This window comes from Dreissena polymorpha, chromosome 4 (assembly GCF_020536995.1).
Source record: "Dreissena polymorpha isolate Duluth1 chromosome 4, UMN_Dpol_1.0, whole genome shotgun sequence".
Classification (NCBI taxonomy): domain Eukaryota; kingdom Metazoa; phylum Mollusca; class Bivalvia; order Myida; family Dreissenidae; genus Dreissena; species Dreissena polymorpha.
Genome location: NC_068358.1, coordinates 103,014,030 through 103,032,662, shown reverse-complemented (window position 1 = coordinate 103,032,662; position 18,633 = coordinate 103,014,030). Strand labels below are relative to the sequence as shown.

Genomic DNA, 18,633 nt, shown 5'->3' with positions numbered 1-18,633 from the left:
CTACTGAGCTATTCCGCCGAGTACACAACCTTGACGTATTTTATACCTTATATAAGCAATCTTCTTAGTTTCACAAAATTTAACGACAAAAACACAACTCTCCAAATTATTCAATCGTTTCGCGTTGCAACGCTTTATAATTTTTAGGTTTTAAAATCGTCAAAAGATGCATATAATGGCTATATTAGACCATGGTAAATGTTCAGTATTACTGTTTCCTCACAAATATCATAACTAAAACGAAAATTTGCGAATCTGAAACAACTTTTTTCAATTTTGTCAATTTACCAAAGCGTGAAAAGATCCCTTTAAAACGGGAATCAATGAATTTTATTGTTAATTGTATACGTTTTATTGATTTCACTGAAAGCGTCTTCTTAAGTTTATTTTTCTTATGATTTAGCAGGCCATTGCTTTCACCAAGCTCGTTCTGGGAGCATGAATTTGTGTACAGTGTCGTCTCAGATAAGCATGTGCAGTCCGCACAGGCTTATCTGGGACGACACTTCCCTCTTTTAAGTAATGTTTCGTTCAACTGAAGACTTTTCTAAACGAAAATCCAGTCTATGTGGCACTTGTCGTCCCTGATTATTCTGAGCGAACTGCACAGACCAATCTGGGACGACACTTTACGAACATTCATAAGCCCGTTTTTCTAGAGCGAGGATCAAATGGCCAAACGTTACTATGTATGCTAGATGCGTATTCTGTCTCTCGACCCGAGCATACACTACTTGACTCGCTACGTTCAAAGCACTTGAAAAGCAAGAAAATGAATTAAGTGTCCGTGCCTATTGATTGGCTGTTTTATGACTTATGGCTAGACATTTTGAAATCTTGAAATCTATATAAACAATTGTCACCCCTTCCTGAAAAAGGTCGCTTTTTGACGAATGGTTGTCACTTTGCAATCGCGGACATAGACTTAAAGGTCAGTAAAGAAATGTTGTTTCATAAAAATAATATACTTAAAGTATTAAACATTATATAATATATATATTTTATAATAATAGAAATAATAATAATAATAATAATAATATTATTATTATTATTATTATTATTATTATTATTATTATTATTATTGTTATTATTATTATTATTATTATTATTATTATTATTATAATATTCATTATATTCATGCTACTGTTTTTGTTGAAACACGTGTCTTCGCCGATGTTTTCAGACGCCTTTTTACAAGGATAAAATGAATACAACTTTAATATCACCGGTGTCTGTCACAAACAACACCATCATCGGCAACATCTCGGTAACAGACATTGATCCAATGGTCCAAGCGGACTCGATGGGGATGGAATTTGCCGACAAAATGCACTTCGTTTCAAGCGCCATTATCGGACCTATTTTCGTCTGCCTCGGACTCGTCGGCAATATATTATCCGTACTCGTATGGCGACGGCGGAAGATGCGCTCGTCCACGGGCACGTATCTGATCGGTCAGGCAATAGCGGACATGGGGCTGCTTGTGTTTTTCATGCTGACCGACAGTATATTAAAGTTCTGGCCCTCCATCGCGACTTCGTCGGCGTACGGAGCGTTCTTTGCGTACGTTGGCTACCCGATTTTCTTCCTGTTCGTGGTGTGCAGTATCTGGTTCACCGTCGGCGTCACCGTGGATCGCTACATACAGGTGTGCTGGATCAACAAAGCTAAGGTAGAACATTCTGAAAAATGTCTTGCAACAAGTTGCTAAATCGTAAGCGGTGTCCTTTTTTTGTATCGTATGTTACCTTAAATCCAGAATTAAAGTTAACAATAACGTAAGATTTATAAAGCGAAACAAGTTGCTTGTTTCCACAAGTCAGGCCATGCTATTTTTTGCCGAACCTAAACTTGTTTGGAAATCCAAGATGAGTTTCCATCATTTCTGCCAATTCAATTATGTTCCCTTTATTTAAGCATTCAATCATTTTCACAAAATTAACTTGAAATGAACAAAACATTTCTAAAGAAAGAAGGTTACATGTATATATAATATATATGTCGGCATGGATTCCATTATCGTATTTTAAGAATGGGTATTAATAAAGTTTATACTACATACCTTTAATATTGTTTGTCGATGTTATTGGTAACACATTACTACTTTTCTCGTTTATGTAATGTCGAAGGATATCTTGTATTATACGGAACTCTTTATTTTCGTTCAGGAAATGTGCAGCGAGAAAAGGGCTTGGATAGGTCTCGGTCTAATAACCCTCCTGTGTTTCTTTGTCAATACACCGCACTTCGCTACGTACGAACCCGTGCCCGACGTCGAGCGTAACGCCTCTGACATTGGCTTTCGCTTCACGGAATACGGCAGCAGCACCGGAAGCATTAACTATGAATTCTGGATACACTGCATGATCCTCGTGCTTGTCCCTTGGGCCACTATTTTCACGCTGAACATGCTCATTATACAGCGGGTAACCAGTATCAACCGGCAGATGGACGCCAAGCGGGGGTCGTCGGGCAAAGAGAAGGCCCGGAAGTCCGAGGCTCAGTTGACCCGTTTGCTGCTCATGGTTACCTTCACCTTCTTGGTGCTGATCGCGTTCCAATGCATCACACAGTGCTTCTTCATGCTGAAGTCGGTATGTAGCAACGATGTTTCGAGTCGTCAATAACAACTATGAGACAATTGACAAACAATCGCCATGCATTTTTGTGCACAACAGTAAAAAATAATATATAATACTAATAATATATATATCGATCATGAATGTATAAGCAAAACTTTTTAAATAAGTGTTCATTATAGTGCATGTTTCAAATATGTGTATCGTTTGCTATCTCTACATATTTTATACTGTTGATTGCAGGGTGACCATGTGGTCGTTTCCAAAGCGTTTTCGATCGCGAAATTAGGCATCGTTATCAACTCTTCGATCAACTTTTTCCTGTATTGTTTAAGCGGCAAACGTTTTCGGAAGGAACTCCGATCTGTCGTCTGTTCCCGTTTCCAGGGTGATTTCAGCGTTTCCACGAGTGTCTCAATGTCAGAGCGCACATCTTCGTCTGCTATTTCAAGAACAAAGTCGGCATTGTCGGAAAAAAAGTCAGGGCACGCGTAATTGATTTACGAGTCAAATAAATCACACAAATATTTGTTTCAATATAGAACAGACAGTTATCAACATAACGCCATAGTAAATATGTTTATTGTTTGATGTGTTTGCTGTAATAACATTAACCTCGAGTGTGTGATTAGTTTTTGTTTTCGCTTTGTTTTTTCATGACATCTAAAATGCACTTTCATGCAACAGTTAATTGGTTGTTCATCGTTAGCCGTATGTCCACTCAGAGCCATTGAGAAATACTAATCATCCATATGTTCCGGATGATGACGTCAATCGAAACCTCTGGACCTTAACACTTAAAGGAAAAGCTGTGCGACACAATTTACATTCTTAACATTTGACCAAAGGACGGATGTAGCTTTAATTACTTTCGATGTTAAAGACCGATAGCAAGCGGTAAAACATGTGGTCAAGTCTTCACATGCAATTTGCCCGATATCAAATCACATGACTTGTTGACATGAATATATCTAACCCATTATGAATTAATAAAATAAGAAATCATGTCTGTCTGTCCGTCCGTCCTTGCCACTATCTCCTCCTACACTATAAGCACTAGAACCTTAAAACTTACACACATGGTAGTTATGAGCATATGTGCAACCCTTGAATTTTGATCTGACCCCTGGGTCAAAAGTTATGGGGGTTGGGGGGTGGCCGGGTCAGTGATTTTCACTCATTTTTTATGTTATGTACTTTAACATTGGCCATAACTTTTGCAATATTGAAGATAGAAACTTGATATTTGGCATGCATGTGGCATGCATGTGTATCTCATGGAGCTGCACATTTTGAGTGGCGAAAGGTCAAGGTCAATGTCATCCTTCAAGGTCAAAGGTAAAAAACAAATCTAAGGGAAGTAATAAGCTTTAAAGGGAGGTAATTAATTAACCTGCCAAATGATTTTTTTTAATAAATCAAAGTGGCGCAGTAGGGGGCATTGTGTTTTTGACAAATACATCTCTTGTTTTATGTTATTTTACATTAACTTCTTCATTTCTACACCGGTTTACTTCCAATTGATACTGAACATTTCTTATGACAATACGGTAAATCTCAACTATGCATGACCCCATTACCAACCCTGGGGCGCCCCATGGGTCAAACATACGGCATGGGGATATGCTTCGGCCTCTGCCGCGCCATTTTCAGTCTTCGCTTGTTGTTATCTAATTATTATGATAATCAGTATGTTGAGTTATACAGTATCGTATCGAATCATGCATGAAAATGTTAAAACATTTCGTTATGCCCAGTACCATAATACAAATCTCTGCGTAAAACATACGTATGAAATAAATGATATACAACACCGGTTTTTATGGATATTGAATGGTGCACACAAATTGTTTGAATTTATAAATTCAATAACACAAGTGAACATAACCTCCATCTGTTAAGTTCAGGCGCTAGTTCTGAAATGATACAGAGAAAATAATTTGAAAATATGCACATTTCGAAACCTTTAGAAAGCACATATATATGCACAATCTTATACAAGCAACTACCGTTTCCATTAAACAAATCACTTTAAATGGAATGCTTTTATTTTTTTAATACCGGTAATATAATATTGTATTTCCAAGTTATATAGTAACTTATTTTGAGTAATATAGTGTTTAATTATACAGAACATATGATATTCTCAGACTGAAAAGTCCATAAATATAAGTGTTGCATACAGTGAAACAAAGGTATACAGTATATTCATTAATCCATTTATGCCTAACGTCTAGAAAAAAGGCCTTGGCAAACAGCGTAGACCCAGATGAGACGCCGCATCATGCGGCGTCTCATCAGGGTTTGCGCTGTTTGCTTAAAGGAATTTCTGTAAGAAATATTCTAAATATAGAAGTTCGGCAGTTGCGTGTATTTTTTTTATTTTGTTGTTAAACAATACACTTGACATATTTTCCAAACGTCAACTTGATATTTTGTACAGATATGTAAATCAAGCATATCAAACTAGTTTACAAGTGCATGCCGAGAACCATTTCTTTTCACAAATCAGTTAACACATTCGAAGTGCGCAGTTCATTACTTTGTATAAACCTTGCGATGCAATGAAAGCGCGACATCTTCCCTCATTGATGCAAAAGTATGTTTCATGTAGTGTTGTGGACTCAATGCCCGATTCCAGTTCAAATCACGTGCACGTTAATGTTGGTGCGTCATGGCCCTCAGCTTTCTCTTGAGCAGGTCCAAACCCATTTTATCGGGTTCAAGTAAGGGCTTGATTTAAAATGGCCATGGCATTACTCGGACACTGTTTGCTGTAAGCATATTCTAGGTTTTCCCTGAAGCGTGCAGGCTCTATTATCATGCACCCATGCCTAACTGCGATGCCCCCGTTTAAAGGGGATACATCCACGCATTTAAATTTGGGCCGTGCTCTGTGAAAAGGGGGTTTAATGCATGTGCGTAAAGATTTGCCTCAGATTAGCCTATGGAGTCCGCACAGGCTAATCAGGGACGACACTTTCCGCCTAAACTGGACTTTTGCTAAGTAGAAACTTAAATGTGAATCTTAAATGTTACTGAGATTCAAAACTTCAACAAATTTGTAGAAAAAAAGAGTAATGATACAACAAAGATGTACTGTGAATAAGAAGTGCGTTGTATTTGCGTTTTCGGTTTTCTTTTGTGTTACATATAAATGATGAGGTCGTTACTATAACGCAAGTAAGGAAGTATTCACAGTACTCTTGTAACTGAAATAGAGGAAGAAAAACGCATGGATCTCATGGCAACCAGTATTCAAAGTGGAATTTCTTAACCATTTTCTCATCTCAAGAGAGTGAAGTTTCAATAATTGTTTAACGGATTTTTTACATTTCGTAGGACATTTATTTATTTGACACAAGGTGTAATTTACTATCAATGTACATTCACGGCAAATTGAATGATAATGATAACGAAAACGATGACGATGACGACGATGATGATGATGATTATGATGATGATGATGATGATGATGATAATAATGATAATGATGATGATGATGATGATGATGATGATGATTATTATTATTATGGCGATGACGACGACGACGAAAATGATGATGATGATGTTGATGATTGTGATGTTGATGATGGTGATGATGATGATGATGATGATGAAATGTATCATACTCAAACACGTAAATTCGTAACCGCGTATAACCAATATCATGATCATGGTCATCATGCTGCTGTTATACCGGTATTTTAATATATGTTTACACAAAGCTGAAAGCCGGTTCGATAAGAAAGTGGATAACACAGGCCGTTAAAAGTTGTCCTACTCAAACACGTAAATTCGTAACCGCATATGATATTTATTTATTCAACGATTTACGTTCACGCGGTGGTGTTATCAGTAACTACAAATACTTATATAGGTAAATTTAATAATATTTAGAACATGTTCTATTCTACTCACGTTCGAACTGATGTAAAGAGACATTATGAAGCTCTTCAAAGGCTTGTTTGCTTTAAGCGCCTTGATTGCGACAGTTGCCATCTACTTCCGGCCCGTGTTCCCGAATTCCGCCAGCAACCTGTGGCTGAAAACTCTCGCCGGCCTCCACGTGAAGTTAATACACGCCGTGGTAAGTAAGTGTTTTTGGAGTTTTAGTCTAATCAATGAAACCTTCGACGCGAGTTAAGCGATACTTTTTATAGGTTGCTATTCCGCTGGAACAATATTGCCATAAATAAAAAGTATATCATATTGTCGAGCAGAATGCTATATAGCTTTAAAGAGCGATAACCGTATATTTTTAAAATAATATTCTCTTTTCGAGTCAATGCGAACGCAAATTGTGTGTTCCATTATGCATTTACTTCCCAGAACGTCGAGTAAGTTGCAGCAGATGTCACAAACTGCAGACAAAACATGTGTCTCAAAATGCGTAGTACTAATATTAATTACCGAAAACTCGTAAATTCTAGGCAAGTTTTAAGGTTATAACTAAGGTTATTATGGTTTAAACGTCTTGCAATGTTTAATTCTTGAGATGCATGTTATGAACCACCGCTGTAAATGGACCATGCTCTATGAAAAGGTGGTTTAATGAATATGCGTAAAGTGTCGTCCGTGTCCAAACAGGTTAATCAGGGACGACACTTCCCGCTTTTATGGTATTTTTCGTTTACAGAAAGAATCTCTAAGAAAAAACAAGTTTAGGCGAAAAGTGTCGTCCCTGATTAGCCTGTGTTGACTGCACAGGCTAATTTTGGACGATAATTTACAAACATGCATTAAATCCCCCCTTTCACAGAGCGCGGCACAAATAATGTATGCAACAAACGCATTGATCTTTCATACATTTGTATTTTCAAATCATTTGAACGGTGTTATGTTTCAGCAATTCTATAATGCATATCTGCTTTATGTGCTATCTTAATGCACCAAAATAGTTTTATTTCTATTTTTGTGAGCCCATATTATAAAATGGATAAAGCCTTTCTTTTAGGGGTAAAAGTGCATACTTTTTCCAAAGATCGATGGATAAATACCAAGCTAATCGACGTTTTAGATCAATTATGTATTACGCATTTTAAGAAAGATTTCAACACAGTTAAACACATGGGTTACCTCCCTATTGGTTACCACTGCAATCGAGAGTATCATCTTCAATATCTGTAAAGATAATAGCTTTGCAACGTTTTCTAGGTAGAAAATGAATCAATTTCCTACACAAAATCGTTATTTCGTAATACCCGGTTTTCGAATCGTGTATCATCGCTTAGCATTCGAATCGACCATCATCGCGTGGTATTCGAATCGACTATCATCGCGTGGTATTCTAATCGACTATCATCGCGTGGTATTCTAATCCACTATCATCGCGTGGTATTCGAATCGACTATCATCGCGTGGTATTCGAATCGACCAGCATTGCATGGCATGAAATAACGCCCGGGATTTGATACGAGCAATTCTCTTAACTTTTCAAATCTCTAAAAGAGCTTTTAACGTATTCACTGTTTCAGAGCGTCACCGGAGGCGCCCTAGGTTTCAGTCCGATCAACATAACGCGCGCAATGACTGACGTCATGCTGATAATGAACAGACCCTCGCCTGACGTCACTGTAAGTCATTAAGCTGGTCAGTGTTTCTAGGCGGTACTTTGATTATTGTTTTCACAAATTCCGTTTTAAGCGTTTTATAGTAAAAAGCTCATACGCTTATTAAATTTAAACAAGTGCGAGAACTAAACGCATTTTAGCTATCTGCTACCGCCCGACTGTTTCAATGCAGCCATATTCATAAGCAATTGAAGTATATTTCTTGCGCTCAGTTGGTCTCTATTAATAGTTCTATAAAGTATTCTATAAGGAAGTTACATCTAATTGGCCCCTATTACGGCCAAATTACGGTCAAATTATGACTTGTACACAAACCATGCGTTATATTTTAGTAGCCAACCCGTCCAAACCCTACCCCCCTCCCCCACCTATAAATGGTACATATGCTGTTAGACTCGTGTGTTTTTTATCCAGGAAGAGTGGACGACGATGGCGGGAGTTCCCGTGCTGCTCTACCGGCCCGCAGCGGCATTGCCCGGTCTTCAACCCGCAATCATCCACATACACGGAGGTGGCTGGGCGCTCATGTCACCCGGTACATTCCATGGCTTAATAATAAATATAAATCGCCTATTATTGCTTCCACCTCATACCCTCTAATCTAGTGAAAATATAAATCTTTACAATATCGTGATAATAAACATTAAATACATGTGTATTACTAAGAGAATTCCAAACCGACGCAAATTAATTAAAAAAAAACTATCTTGAGTCGTTTAATACCCTGTAAGTTTTTTGGTCGTGGATCTTTCCCTATAATAAACATAAACACGAGCCACACTTTCCGCTTTCATGGAATTTCTCGTTTAAATGAAGTCTCTTCTTAAGGAAAAACTAGGCTCTGGCGGAAAGGGTCGACCGCACAGGCTAATCTGGGAAGACACTTTTCGCACATGCATTGACACCCATTTTCACAGAACGAGGCTTAAATGCTGTCTTTGCGGGGTACCGTTCTGTTTCAGCCCACTATGGCCCGGTTTGTCGAGAACTGGTGAGAGCGACTAATAGTGTCGTAGCGTCTATTGAGTGAGTGAATCTTTGTACTTCTTTTTTTATTTATTTGATTTTTTTTGTTAATAAAATAAGGATACCAATGCGTGTCGCCCTTTGTTTTGGTAAAGAAGTAAAGTTATATGCATTAACTAAAACAGAAGATCTATTGAATTGCGGTGTATTGACCAATAATTTCCCTCAAACTCATTTCTACCAGTGTTTTTTAAACAAAAGTAAACGTGACAAATACACATAGTTGCTTTACATACCACCATGGTCGCAACGTACACTTTAATTACGGGTAGGTTTAATAACGCGTCACGGGTTAACGTGCGGATGAAAAAGGTCGCACAGTGAATCACTAACTTGTCCACCCTTTACGTGCGGATTCGAGCGTGACAGCTCTCAATTTATTCGTGCAGCTACCGGCGGTCCCCGGAACACCTGTATCCTGTACCGCTTAATGACGTCATCACAGCAACCAAACACTTCTTAAGTCACGCTGATATGTACCATGTGGACAAAAACCGAATTGCAGTGAAGGGTAATCAAAAGATTATTTCAAATGGCCATTTCTTTCAAAACACTTATTCTAAGCTACCAATAAAAATAGTCATGCTATGTAACCTATTTTAAAAGACTCTATGAATAATATAACGTATACATTAATTTTTTATCTTATTGTTTAATAATAAAACTGACTCTTTCGGGTTGTCTCTAGGGTGAAATAGCTATTTAACATTTTAATGATCAAAACATTATCATTAATCATGCACTAACGCAAAATATTATTTACTATATTACAGGAGACAGTGCGGGTGGAAATCTAGCTCTTGCACTGGTTCTAAACCTCACGTCAGAAGTGGAACTTCCGGCGATCTCCGCCCTGTCGCTGGACTATCCGGCCATACAGCTGTTCAACTTTGACCTGCCGTCCTACCATACGTATGAATACGGCCCGTGCTTTCTCACTAAAACGTTGATGATTAATTATTGGCTCACTTACATTTTCGGTCACAGGCAATATTTTAGCATTCTGTATAACAGAGAACACATCGATGAGGAAACGCTCGTTACCTATGAAGATTTCATATCCCCTGAGCTCTTACCTGAATTCCTACAGAAAGAATCTAAGAAGGTAAACCGCCCTGGTAATAACAATGCAAAGCCAAGTGACACAGTGTTACGGGAAATAAGGAGCAAGATAAGAGACCCGATGATTGCGCCCCTCATGGCGTCTGATGACGTCATGTCTAAACTTCCGCCCACGTATGTGCTCACAGCGGAGTTCGACGCGCTACGTGACGAGAGTTTCATCCTCGTGGAGCGTCTGAGACGCGTTGGGGTGAAGGTCGAACACGCCTACTGTCCGCACGAAGAACACGGCTTCTTGAATTTTGCTGACATTGACAGCAATGCTAAGCGTGAGATTGGCAAAGCGGCCGCGTTTATTATAAAAGCTCTTAATCACTAACAATTATTGAAATTACTTAACATTTAATTTGCTTTTGTGTTCAGATACCTTTGCCACATTCGAAAGCTAGTCGTGCGTCAATTTACTTCTTAAAAAGCATAAGATATGAGGGTTTGGTGAATGGCAGAAGCTACTAATATAGAAAACGATACGCTGATTTCAAAAAGAGCGCGTAAAAATCTTACAATTGTTTCGGATAACTATTAATGCGTGGCCGCATTGGTTTATGGACAAACGCGATACTGAAATAATCGCGATTCTGGACACACATTTCGAAATGAACAACGTTAGTGGATACGACGGTTTGAATGTCATACGTGATATGTAAACAAGTACTTAACAGTTATATTTCAGTTGTTTTGAACCACCGATATCCCATTTGAGTGGTCATGTAGATGTCATTTCCGGTTCGCTTAACTAGGAAGTGGTCCGATAATTCCCCTGTTAGTTCCTGTTTGTTACACTTGTACTGGATGATAATCTCTTACATTGTAATTGAGCTCTGAGCTAAAAAAGGTTGCCACATTGACCATTGACCTAGATACGTGTCTACATGCGGTAAATCATTTAGGAGAGTTATTTCATAGTTGCCTTATATGTTAAAGTTCGCACGAGATCGGACACACTCGTTCACGAGACGTACGTTCGTACGAACTTTGTCAAGCTTCGTGACTTTAGAAGAGCAAGTCAATTGGCGCGCCCAATTAAAGTACATGCTGCTTAATAGCATGGAAACAACAACACAATGCGGCGTAGCTGCATACTGCGCCAAAGTAAACAGGGTACTTCAATCCAAAGAGCGGGTTCGAGGCGGGGGAGGGTTAAATGTATCAATGTGACAGTCGGCTGATTATGAGCCTAGAATCAATATGGACTGTGCTCTGTAAAAAGAGGGTTAAATGGATGTGCATAAAGTGTCATATCAGTTCGCGCAGGCTAATCAGGGACGACACTTTCCGCTTGTATGCTATTTTTCGTTTACAGTAAGTTTCTTCTTTGCAAAAATCAAGTTTCGACGGAAAGTGTCGTCCCTGATAAGCTTGTGTGGACTTCACAGGCTAATCTTGGACGACACTTTTCGCACATGCATTACACCCCTTGTTCATTTCATTCTATAACCCTATGCAACAAGCGTTGTCTTTGTCTTTATTATTGTGTTGATAACTTGCGTGTGATTTCTGCTACATTAACATTGTCTTTGTCCTTATATATGATGTACACACAACTCATCGTTCATGCTTCTTTGTGCTAATTTTAGGTCCCTTCATTAATTACATATCTTTTTTTCTGAAGAAGTAAACATATTTCAGTAGGTACATGGATTTTCAATAACAAAAAAAGGACCATAAGTTGGTTCTTTACGCTATAGAATTACTGTTTGGAAAACTGTTAAGTTCTCAAATAATTACCGCAAATTTCGTACTTGAAATAGAAGGATTCTCCATGTACTTGAAATAGAAGGATTCTCCATGTACTTGAAATAGAAGGATTTTCCAAACGTTTACCCGGCTATACTGATGACTATTTACACACAATTCTTCAAACTCATCAAACTGTTGGAAAGATGTACAATATATAAAAAAAAACACGCATGAAAGACAGGCCTGGGTTCATCGAGGCGAGGGGCAGCGGGAACGCGCCAACACAAATATATATATATATATATATATATATATATATATATATATATATATATATATATATATATATATATATATATATATATTTACATAATTTAATACATAAAAAAACAATACGAGATCTTAATATATGCTGCCTCTTTACTTTTAAGGCCAGTATCACCTCGAGGCACCATTCACATTCACGAGGACTGTTTGTTTGTGTTGGGGGAGGGGCGCATGCGCCTCCAAATGGTCTCTCTTACAACACTCGGTTGTGCATAAGAGTACGCAATAATTGCAGATAATTGTAAGCCACCGCAGGCATACATGTTCGAAAATGAAATCACATTTATCTTTGTCGCGTTATAAAAAAGGTCACAATAGACAAGTTCCAGTTATTGTATAATTTAATGTTAAAACCTTAAGTAAAAAATAAAGTAAACATTTTCCACGTAGAATCCCCATTACCATACTTTTAAGTTAAGAACATTATAAGTGGAATAAGTTTAAGAAGTAAAATTGGTATGTCATACACCAAATAACACTTAAAAAATTCACTGGTGTAATTTTTTTCTAAATATTTCGGCTACTTTTTAGTTGAGTGTAAACCCGCTATCGCGCAAGTTTCTCACAGTCGTCTTCGAAGGAAACATCAATGCTTTTTATTCACATGGGTAAAGAAAAGAATAACACAACGAGTGTTCTTTACTTAACTTTGTTTTTCAGTAAATCAATAAAAAAAACTTAGAGAGTACAGTGAACATCTCTTTTTCTATTCACAACATCGCTGAAGTAACACTTTAGCCATGTTGCTTGTGTGATGTGTCGATCAGAACTTCTCAGTGCTACTTAAAGATTGTTAACATCATTCATCGTATATGCCTTTGTGAGACTGAGGGTTATGCGCGCTATGGCTTATTAGATATTCGACTAAATTATTATCGACTCCTTCCGGCTTGCAATGAGCATATGGAGACCTATATTACTTAGTGGTTAAATGTTGCCAAACACATTTCGTGCCCGTCAGGTATTCATGCAATTGTCAGTTAGATATGAATTCCCATTTGCGTTGTGCGTTACATATCTGCATTTCCGAATATTTATAAATCATTCCGTTCATCACCGATGATACGCAATTAAGTAAACTGTCATACAACTTATTGCTATGTTACAATATCATGTAAGGTTGTTTTTTTTCAAAATCAAAAGCAGTTGGCAGTAATATCAGTGGTAAAATATTTGTTTAATTATGTCACGAAAAAAAAACTTCATAGAAGATGAATAATTGTAATGCATATTTTCATATTGTACATGTGAATAAGAAATTATTTTTATTACATCATGCTTGTGCTTGCCCTTCAAATTAAGTTACCTTCTGTAATAAAATTTATAATTTGGCGATTGCTCTGTATGAAGTTCGCGATGCCGTGAGTCAATAAGAGAAACAACAGTGCACTACTCTGTCTTGACAAGCATTGCAATATTATAGGTGAAATATATTCATATAATCCCAGAAATGTGTGTGCGTTCTCAAAAAAATACGTGATATGTATTAAAATATATTCATGTTCTACAAATTATATATGTTATGAAAGTTTTGTAAAAAATTATGAAGTTGAACAATATAATAATGAAATCGAACAATATTAATATGTTCACAATAAATGAATATATTGGCATTATGGGTACTATGCAAATCTTTTTACGGTCGTTTTAATTGGTCACGACAAAAAAAAAACATCGCAGCGCCAATTCGTTCGCACGCAGTCCGTCGTAACATCATATATTGTGGCAAACAATAAACCACTGAAGCTCAATCAGCAGAGAAATTATTGTTTTGATTTATTACGTTTAATAAAACAACACTTACAATCAATATACAATAATTAAAACTGTTAACGGTGCAAAGCACTCATGGCTTTGCCCTCGGATATGAACGAAAAGACCGAAATGAACGAATAGAATTTACAAGCACAAATGATGATTTTCTGTGCTTATTTGATTAACATATAAATCTGGTATCTGAAAATACTAAAATGTCCAAAATGTGTTAATACTGTCTTTAAATAAATTGGCATCTCAACACATTTTTTAAATAAACATTTAAATCAGCGATTGACGCCACAGTTGTAGGCTACACACCACCAACATAATATCCCTGAATTTAAAACCCCCCACACATTTTACTACGGTTCGTATTCGTTAAGGGAACACACCCGACTCGGAAGACGATTGGTCTGCGTCTGCACCTACTTCGGGAGCCGTCGAAGCCGGTGCTGAATCTATCTCGGGCTCGGTGGGTACATCGTCGAAGGTCTCCACAATGGAAGAGTTTTTACAACAGCAACGCAAGCAGAGAAGATCTTGTAACTCTACCCGAAAGCGCTTGCTACTCAAGCAGTACAGGAAGAAGTTGACGGACGTGTAAAGTACAAGGCCGAGTTGGGCGAAGGAGAACAATTCCGCGTATACGACATGTTTTCTCTACAACAAAAGATAAAACGACAATTAGATTTTGGTAATAGTAAAGGTTAAAAAAGTTTCTAAAGGCCATGGACGCTAACATTTCTTCCATGTTTGGAGCCATCAAAACATTCAACGCCGGACTTTGCTTCAACTCGCAGTTTTACATGCAATATCAACTTATTAAAGCCACTTTTTATCATAGCCACTTTCGAGACGGCTGCGGCGCTTTAATATATGCCTGGGAAATGTTCAGAGGGTTGAAAAAAGGGGTGATGGATATTGAAAAAGACTCCCCCTCTCACATTGTGCCTGTCCTATTTGTTAATGTATTATTTCGTTAATCCATTCATTAATTTATGTATGTATTCATTTGTCTATTTAGAAATTGCGACAGAGCTGGACAAGATGGCTTTAATCGGCCCGCTGACGATACAGCGTCTTGAGGGCCGATATTTTTTTGCTGGCACTGCTTGCCCTGTGAATAATCTCTTCATAGAAACTGTTTTAAGGTGACAATATATAATCAATCAGACTATATCACTGAGCATGTACAATACTATCAGACTCTAGTTGGTGCCCATACCTTGTCCATCATGTAGACACACTGTGAGGCACACTGCAGTAACGTCAATATCAGGAATGTAAAGCTGACGAAAATCAGTGTCCCTGTCAATTGATTTTCGAACCTTCTCGTCTTTTCTCGCACGTGCAACATCGCGTTGTGGAAAACTTTCTTACCAACGTCTTTGACCCGTAAGATAATGAGAATGTTAAGTGTGAAGATAAGAATCCAAGGAATGACAACAAGAGCGAGACAATGCAGCCACAGGTCGTATGCCTCTGCTAACCCCGACTCCCCGAATGACGTCAGGCGGTACGCGACGTCAGTGGCGTTACGTTCTTCGACGGGCGAGATCTCGTACATCAGAAAGTGTGGAACATTGACGACGACGCCGAAAGCCGCTATTTTCCCAATATGAGCGAGCGACTTGGTAAGACTGCACCATTTCTGTGTAGATGAAAAATGCAGTTTTATATTCATGTCTTACACGAACGCAAGCGTTTTATGTTAAATCGTTAATCAACTCCTACCGGACTTTAATAACTTTAGTAATCTATTTGCTACTTTCTGACGTAAAAAAAAGAGTTAAGTACATGTTACGCCATTAACATAATCATATATTGATAAAACTGCAATAATATATTATAAAATTACCTCATTCCGATACACGTATAATTCTTTTGTTTACGTTTTCGTATTTGCATTGAATTGAATATCATGAACAACACAAATAGACGTATTGTGATTCATATTATTTCCTACGTTGTTTACTTATGATTTTTTTTCCTGCAAACTAAAATGAGGACTGTCGACAGACTTATGTGTACAAATGATAACGTGCTGTTTAAAAAGTATTACTGATTGAAAATTTTCGAGAGATTCAAATGAAAAAAGAACACTAAATGGGAATGTAAGGCCTCAACTAAACGGGAAAAATGAGAAAGATAGACGTGTAACCAATATTTTTTAAATCATCAATAGCTAAAACTTTACTATTTATACAAGTTTATTACAAATGTATATGTGTTGTACTGGAGAGATCCAATGTTGAAATAACGAGGACGCGTTAAAAAAACATATTCGTCCAACATTTAAAAAAATAGCCTCGTTCTAAGAAAACTGGGCTTAATGCACGAGCTTTAATTGTGCCAGATTAGCTTGTGCAGTCCGCAGAGACTACTCAGGGACGACATTTTCCGCTAATCTGGAACGACACTTTAAGCACACGAATTAATACCAGTTTTTCTAAAACGCGGCTTATAATGTCATTTCATTAATGAATGTTGAAGTCATGAAAAAATATTTCCAATGCTGTATGATCAGTGGCGTCCGCGCCATGCGATGGTTCGTATCCTACCTTAGCCTTGTTGATCCAGCACACCTGCATGTAACGGTCCACGTTGACGCCGACGGTGAACCAGATGCTGCACACCGCGAATATGTGACACATCGGAAACCCAGCGTAAGCGAAGAACGCGCCGTACGGTGACGCCAACGCGACGTTAGGTAGTAGGTCCGCAATCCCATGCGTAATGAAGAACGAAGAAAGAAATCCGATGTTCACAAAACTATGCCCAAAGAAATAAATACCCGTCGAAGATCGCATACTTTTTCGCGACCAAACAGCCATTGAAAGCACATTTCCGACGATACCGAAGCAAACCATAACGATTTGAAAAACTGTAACCACGTGCATTTTGTTTTGCTAATATGAACAAGTGTTTCAAAATGTTAGAGACTTATCTCAAAACCCATGTATTTCCTTCAATGAGACAAACAGATACTATTGTTTGATCACCCATACGTTCAATGCCCTTTCCAGGGCGTGGGCGTAGAGTTCGGCGCATGCTATGGATTGTGTTTTAAGATCTGTGCAGTCTCATATTATTAAAAACCTATCGACGACATGTGCAAATTGAATTATTGACTCCAAATGACAGTTTTTAGCGAGTGTGATAGGCATCAATCAGGTGATGTAATTGCATCACACCGATGCATTATATATAACAATGGCTTAAAAATAGACCGGTTGCTTCTGTTCGCAGCTAGGTAGCGTATTGTGAATAACACATTGGCCCGCATTGTTTGAACTCGGCGGTGCATAGGAATATGTTCTCTTTCTTTGTCATTATTATATTGGTAACTTATATAAGCAAATCGATATGATGTTTATATAATAATAACATCCGGACCACTCGTGACACATCATGATTGGTTGTAACCGGAATATGGTTGATTCCAAGGTCACGCACGGCACACTGAAATGTTTGACTTTGAAGGAGCAAATTCAGGAGAAAATGGTAATTTCATTACCTGTCTTAATTTGCAGGTTGCTTTGCGTTTTTATAGTTAATGATATTGATTGGATAAAGTTTGACATACGAATTCAAAGGGCGTCAGCAAATAGGCGTCAAGGGCAGCGGCCGCCGTCCAAGTTATTTTCTTGGCAAATGATTTTTCGGTCAAATTTCCGTCAACCCGCGCGCAATAAACAAATAGAGATAAATCATTTTTGAGGAATCTTAATACAGAAAACCGAAGTCGCGTCACGTTTTACTATTGTCATCATTAATGAAAAAACTAATCTACGGTAGTTTTATTTTCGAATAATTTCATCGGTTACGAGCAATTGAAAACATATCGAATGGTTTGCAGGTTACAAACCATTTGCACTATTAATACGTTTTTACAAGTCATGAATTGTATCCGTTCTTATTTCAACGTTATACCGTAACATCATAGGTTATGTTGACGTATTTTCCGTAAAAGTATAACATGATTCGCGGAGCGGGGAAATGAAACGGGGCTGAATGGCTGTGTGTAAATTGTCGTCTCCCATAATAGCTTGTGCTTGTTTACAATGTCACGCAACGCTGACAATAACCAATACATGTGTATTTTGAAAATAATAGTATATTTAATTATTTATTTAGTATATACTTTATTTGACAATGTATAATTTTTAAAACGCTTGCACATAATGTTGGTATTTCAGACTCTTCTTATTTTGTCTTTCATTTGAAAGTTTAGCAATACTACAATTTGCATTAAAATCAAATAAGGAGAATAGTCCGGTATCCAAGTTCATTGATTAAAGCATTATTTATTTTTTGAGCCAGCCATACTAATACAATTATAAAGTGAAATAAAATTGGAATCTGAAAAGGAATTTGATATTGAAATTGAAAAAAGGCGTTATATCAATTGCTATGTCATATTGCATTACATTGTATATAAAATATGTTCGCGGCCATCCAAGCATCATATCATGTTATATCAGGCTTTAATTTAAAAAGTTGAGATTGTCGCTCAGCTATCTCTCCCGAAAAATATTAAAAGTTACCACCCGGTAACTCATTTATGC

General features: G+C 37.6%; 3 protein-coding genes across 3 annotated transcripts; 2 read left to right on the top strand and 1 right to left on the bottom strand.

Moving 5' to 3' along the window:
• The first annotated feature begins 796 nt into the window (after positions 1 to 796).
• Positions 797 to 4,392, top strand: LOC127877149 (FMRFamide receptor-like). The gene is made up of 4 exons (XM_052422804.1): positions 797 to 931; positions 1,184 to 1,672; positions 2,169 to 2,594; positions 2,823 to 4,392. The coding sequence occupies exons 2-4, from the start codon at positions 1,205 to 1,207 to the stop codon at positions 3,072 to 3,074; spliced, it is 1,146 nt and encodes a 381-aa protein (XP_052278764.1). The 5' UTR covers positions 797 to 931; positions 1,184 to 1,204; the 3' UTR covers positions 3,075 to 4,392.
• A 2,036-nt stretch (positions 4,393 to 6,428) lies between these two features.
• LOC127877147 (carboxylesterase NlhH-like) lies at positions 6,429 to 11,853 on the top strand. The gene is made up of 6 exons (XM_052422800.1): positions 6,429 to 6,669; positions 8,057 to 8,155; positions 8,567 to 8,687; positions 9,115 to 9,178; positions 9,568 to 9,689; positions 9,952 to 11,853. The coding sequence occupies exons 1-6, from the start codon at positions 6,526 to 6,528 to the stop codon at positions 10,617 to 10,619; spliced, it is 1,218 nt and encodes a 405-aa protein (XP_052278760.1). The 5' UTR covers positions 6,429 to 6,525; the 3' UTR covers positions 10,620 to 11,853.
• Positions 11,854 to 14,001: 2,148 nt separating this feature from the next.
• On the bottom strand, positions 14,002 to 17,257 carry LOC127877150 (probable G-protein coupled receptor 139). Its single transcript, XM_052422805.1, has 3 exons — positions 16,627 to 17,257; positions 15,291 to 15,716; positions 14,002 to 14,725 (listed from the first exon to the last, which is right to left on the bottom strand). The coding sequence occupies exons 1-3, from the start codon at positions 16,963 to 16,965 to the stop codon at positions 14,444 to 14,446; spliced, it is 1,047 nt and encodes a 348-aa protein (XP_052278765.1). The 5' UTR covers positions 16,966 to 17,257; the 3' UTR covers positions 14,002 to 14,443.
• Between the last annotated feature and the right edge of the window lie 1,376 nt (positions 17,258 to 18,633).

Excerpts from the sequence above, each read along its gene's own strand:
- LOC127877149 (XM_052422804.1), top strand. The coding sequence starts at position 1,205 with ATGAATACAACTTTAATATCACCGGTGTCTGTCACAAACAACACCATC. Across the intron at positions 1,673-2,168 it reads GCTGGATCAACAAAGCTAAG|GAAATGTGCAGCGAGAAAAG; the intron begins GTAGAACATTCT and ends ATTTTCGTTCAG. Across the intron at positions 2,595-2,822 it reads GCTTCTTCATGCTGAAGTCG|GGTGACCATGTGGTCGTTTC; the intron begins GTATGTAGCAAC and ends TGTTGATTGCAG.
- LOC127877147 (XM_052422800.1), top strand. The coding sequence starts at position 6,526 with ATGAAGCTCTTCAAAGGCTTGTTTGCTTTAAGCGCCTTGATTGCGACA. Across the intron at positions 8,688-9,114 it reads CTGGGCGCTCATGTCACCCG|CCCACTATGGCCCGGTTTGT; the intron begins GTACATTCCATG and ends GTTCTGTTTCAG. Across the intron at positions 9,179-9,567 it reads AGTGTCGTAGCGTCTATTGA|CTACCGGCGGTCCCCGGAAC; the intron begins GTGAGTGAATCT and ends TTATTCGTGCAG.
- LOC127877150 (XM_052422805.1), bottom strand. The coding sequence starts at position 16,965 with ATGCACGTGGTTACAGTTTTTCAAATCGTTATGGTTTGCTTCGGTATC. Across the intron at positions 15,717-16,626 it reads GCTGGATCAACAAGGCTAAG|AAATGGTGCAGTCTTACCAA; the intron begins GTAGGATACGAA and ends TCATCTACACAG. Across the intron at positions 14,726-15,290 it reads GTGTCTACATGATGGACAAG|AGAAAACATGTCGTATACGC; the intron begins GTATGGGCACCA and ends CTTTTGTTGTAG.